This window comes from Olea europaea, unplaced genomic scaffold (genome assembly GCF_002742605.1).
Source record: "Olea europaea var. sylvestris unplaced genomic scaffold, O_europaea_v1 scaffold3144, whole genome shotgun sequence".
Lineage (NCBI taxonomy): Eukaryota > Viridiplantae > Streptophyta > Magnoliopsida > Lamiales > Oleaceae > Olea > Olea europaea.
The window spans coordinates 50,913-55,670 of NW_019250226.1; the positions used below are offsets into that span (position 1 = coordinate 50,913).

Sequence of the window (4,758 nt, forward strand, 5' to 3'; positions counted from 1 at the left end):
GATGACATGACAAAGCATATTTCTCCAAAATTCTTTTATACACATGAGTTTCAGAAGAATGGCAATATCGATTTCTACAGATTCGCTCAAATGACAATGTGGCTGTTTTATTCACAAAAGCACTGTCAACATGTACATTCAAAAAATTGGCTCACGAGATTGGAATGTGGCGACTTGAAGATTTTCAATTATCAACCTCAGAAGAATAGCTGCTCTCTTTTTCTTTCGCTTAGGCTTTGTTCCACTAGATTTTCCTAACAAGATTCTAATAAAGCAGCATTTATCTTTAATACTGAAAAATAAATGTACTTTTTTTCCTTCGTTTGAAATTTTTTTCTTACTGAATTTTTATCAAACAAGGTTTTAACAAGATATATTTTGTTTGTAACGCATGCAGATTAAAAATTATTACCATTATATCCCTAATCATGTCATATAAATATGGAGCTTTGGTTCTCATTACTTTTATTCTTTCTTCTCTCTCTTTTCATTACATAAACACCTTATTTATGAAATTGAATCTTAGGAGTTGAGGTAATTTTCTCCTATTTAATTTTTATTTATCAACAATTTAATTAGAAATTAAAAAATAATTTTAGACAAAGTAACCCATTCTATGCTTCCCAAGCCTCATTTTTAGATAAATCGAGTCCACTTTACTCATCTACCCGCCCCAGTTCCTACGAAACGCCAACCTCTCTCTCTAATAAAGGCAAGTACCTTTCTTGCAGAGTTTAGTAGGGGGCACAAGCCCCTCGAGACATAGTCCAGTGATGTAAAGGATATGAGTGATGTTATCTTACGCCTTGTTGACAGCTGCAGTGTGAGGGTTCGATTCCTGAAACATGAAATTAAATTCCTTGTATGCGCAGTGTACAGACAGCTCTTATTCCTTGACCTGCTGGGACACATCCCTAGATTTACCTCTCTCACAAAACTCTAAGGGCGGAATTGTGGAGGCCCTCAAAGTTGGAGTTCAACCTTTTTTAGTAGGGAGCACAAGGTTAGGAGTTGCTTTTCTTCCCATATCTAGCACATTGAATAATGGAAATTCATCACCTGCCAACCCTTTTTATTTTTTATTTTTTTTTGGGGGGTGCCGGGTTATGCGCGTACCAATAGTAAACGAGGGGAAGATTTATAAATTATACAGTAAAAACTATTAATAAACAAAACAGAGGCCCTCAAAGTTGGAGTTCAACCTTTTTTAGTAGGGAGCACAAGGTTAGGAGTTGCTTTTCTTCCCATATCTAGCACATTGAATAATGGAAATTCATCACCTGCCAACCCTTTTTATTTTTTATTTTTTTTTTGGGGGTGCCGGGTTATGCGCGTACCAATAGTAAACGAGGGGAAGATTTATAAATTATACAGTAAAAACTATTAATAAACAAAACTACTCCACAGCAAACTACAAAATAATACCGTTAATACTATTTATTTAGCAATCTCGGTAGTTGCTCTACTGCCATATTCTGCTACAAATTTGAGATGCATTTTAACTTATTGTCACTCACTCCTATATGGAATGCTGAAGCGAAAGTACTATATACAAATAGCATTATTCTTTAAGAAGAGGGGGGTGGGGGGAAGAGAAGGGAAAAAAAGATTAGCAAAAAAATAAGGGGTCAAGTTAGAATGATAAACAGGACTAGTGAAAAAGAAATGCAAAATCAGATCTCATAAGAAATTGATAAATAAAATGGTGATATCAAGCATTGTAAAACATGTAGGTGATTAACTTTAGGACAAAATAATCCAAAGAACTGCATTTTAAGAAAAGAGCGTTCCAGAATTGATTGCATGATTCTTGATACAAAAAATCCATTTCAGTTGAAACATACTTCACAGATGATGTCATCACTGCAAGTAAAACTATCCTAAAGCCCTTTTTGTATTGGGGAAGTTCGAATTCTACTTGCTCTTTTTAGTTTCTTCAGCATACTTGTTTATTAGGTCCTCGACATCTTTCCAGAACAGGCCCTCCACCAGAACTCCTTCCTTGGTGAACCTGAAATAACAACCAAAGGAGAGATGATGTAAATTTGCATAATGAGCCATAAGCCGAATATTAATTTAAGTGGAAGAACGGCATGAAGGATTTTTATTTTTCTTTCTTCCTTCTCTGCTATTTATTGGGGATTCAGGAGGAGAGAGATTACCATTGAGTGACGCTTTTAGTAAATTCAACTGGTGGCTTTGCAGATATTGATTCGGGATCCGCACTAGCTATTATAAGCGTATACATGTCTGAGAATCTCGGCAACTTAGAAGTGACGACTAAGCCAGTAGTGTGGAAAGATCCCTATCGAAAGTTTATAGCTATTTCAGTATGTTAAATCAAGTGCCAAGGTCAAACAGACTCTAAAAGTAGCAGACTGATAGGCCACCTATCCAATTTAAATACACCAGACGTAAGAAAAGAGCAGAAAAGGAAGAGCATGAGGGAATATCTAATCAGCACATGGATGCAAAAAAACTGGTTGAGGGGGAAGTCAGAGGAACATAAACAAGCAAAGCAAAAAGGGGAGAAGGCACTGGAAAATTAGAAAGTCTGGGGGAGAGCTTGGACCTCAAGAAAGTCCAATTATCATTTTCATTCTTGCCATTTACAATATAGTTGAGCACAAACAGTGTTAAGAGAGATTCTGTCATTTGCATTCTATATAAAAACCTTCAATTACAAACACAAATTCCAGTGTCGTTGAGTTTATCTTCCATTTTTATCTTATTTCCTTCCTTGGTATATTTGATTCTTTGTGTTGACCGGGACCATCAACAGGAACTTATCACAGACATATAGTGAACAACACAAGACTCTGCCATATCACGGTAAATGTGCATAAAATTAGTCCGTGATACTTCTCATTTCATCACATCTTTATTTTGAAATAATATTCATATAACCACTATTTGATGCTCAAGGGCGAGAGAGTCAGTTCCATTTGAACATATTAGAAGAGAAAGAACCAAATCAAAATTAGAATGGTTTGTTCAGATGAGGGGATTAATGGATGGAGAACAAGGATGCACGAAGCAACCACAAATTTATTAAGAATAAGCCTTAGTTAGTGGTGGTATATCCTTCATTAAATGTCATTAAATCATATTTTCAAATCCAAACAAGTTTAACAAAATACATCCCTCCCCTCCAGCTGCCACCCCAAAAAAGACATTCTTATGTTTCAGTAATTTCAAGACTCAAACAATTACGAACTTGGAGAACCGAGGGAATATCTATGCTATAGTAAAACTATCAAACTGTTTTGATGCTTTCTTTTAGACTCTTCCAAGGCACTCAAAATGACACAAACCATAAACTATCAAACTGTTTTGATGCTTTCTTTTAGACTCTTCCAAGGCACTCAAAATGACACAAACCATAAAACTCCGTATAAGATCATTCAGGGTTAATAATTACCAGTTTGGAGAAACGATAGAACACTTGTGCAATAGTAAATCCTCAAATGCATCAGCAATTTTAATAAAAAATGAAGCTTTCTTTTAACATCTCTTTTAAAGCAGCAAACAAAAAACGAACAGTCAGCTCATTAATCACACAACTCTGTACGGGATCATCATTCAAAACTATGCCCAGCAGCTCCGACAAAGGAAATGGGCCTATCATCACAGATCTTTCTTTTCTTTTTCACCCAGATTCTCAAAAGTTGTCTTTGATTGGAATTTCGATTGAAAAGATGTTTCAACAGATATTGAAGGCCAAGAGAATTGATGCAGAGATGTAATGCTGTTTGGGAGTTGCTATTTACAGAGACGCGCATGAACATTAATGTCAATTTCAAATGTTTCACTTGAAGACAGTTGTTAAAATCGGAGAATTTTGATTGTAATAGTTCAGGAATTAACTACAATTGTAACAGTTTTTTAAATGCATTCTTCTGATATTAAAATAGAATTCTCCTGAGATGGGAAGCTTTCAGCTAGTCTTTTTCAATTCTATAAACTTAATAGTGCATTAGAACGTGAAGTACAACAGACAATAGAAGCATACCCTCCCCACCCCCTGGTTACTGGTCCTCAGAATTTTTATTCTTCTTAGACAAAAAGGTGTAAAGTAAGGTTGATATTTATTTGGTCATAGGCTGAGTTACAATTCAAGAATATAAAAAGGGAGTCATTAATGAAATAGTAACTGTCTAGACCAACCGTTCCATAAATCACTACTGCAGCATATCCTACAGAAATATATCAATGATAATTTAATGCAGTGTTTTCTGAACTCTGCAATAGAACTTGTGCAATAACCATTATTTTTATATTTGATCAAAACAAAATTGAAAAGTTAATTTAGCACTGTTTTGTTTATACTGCACGGCCAATGCAAAGTAAGGAACATATATGACTCCCTCAAGATCTATTTCAAGAATTAGAAATTGGTACACTATGTCAACTTCAATCAAGCAAAGATGGTGTTTATTTGCATAAACTTTCAACTATAGAGTCCAATCGAGGGAAAATAATTCCAAGCCTCAATGCCAATATGAGATTCTAATTCCAATTTCAAATAAAACTTCTGAGAAAAAGGGTATAAAAAAAGTACGGGTTAGACATGATTATCATAAAAATAAATAAATAAATAAATAAAAGAACAGGTGCAATAGTCAGACAAATAAAACTTCAAAATTTTAAGACCATGACAGACCAATATGCAATCAATCAAGTAGTCAATCAAAACAATCAATTAAAAAATAATTGTACATAGAAGAATGATCATCAAAATACTGAAACATTTGTATG

At 34.6% G+C, this 4,758-nt stretch overlaps 1 protein-coding gene across 1 annotated transcript; it reads right to left on the reverse strand.

The window, feature by feature from the left end:
- Nucleotides 1-1,666: 1,666 nt before the first annotated feature.
- Nucleotides 1,667-4,196, reverse strand: LOC111385384 (probable signal peptidase complex subunit 2; the record flags this gene model as incomplete). The annotated part of the gene is made up of 3 exons (XM_023009769.1): nucleotides 1,667-2,011; nucleotides 2,163-2,305; nucleotides 4,168-4,196. Coding segments are annotated over 3 exons (269 nt in total), but the record flags the coding sequence as incomplete, so codon positions are not given.
- Between the last annotated feature and the right edge of the window lie 562 nt (nucleotides 4,197-4,758).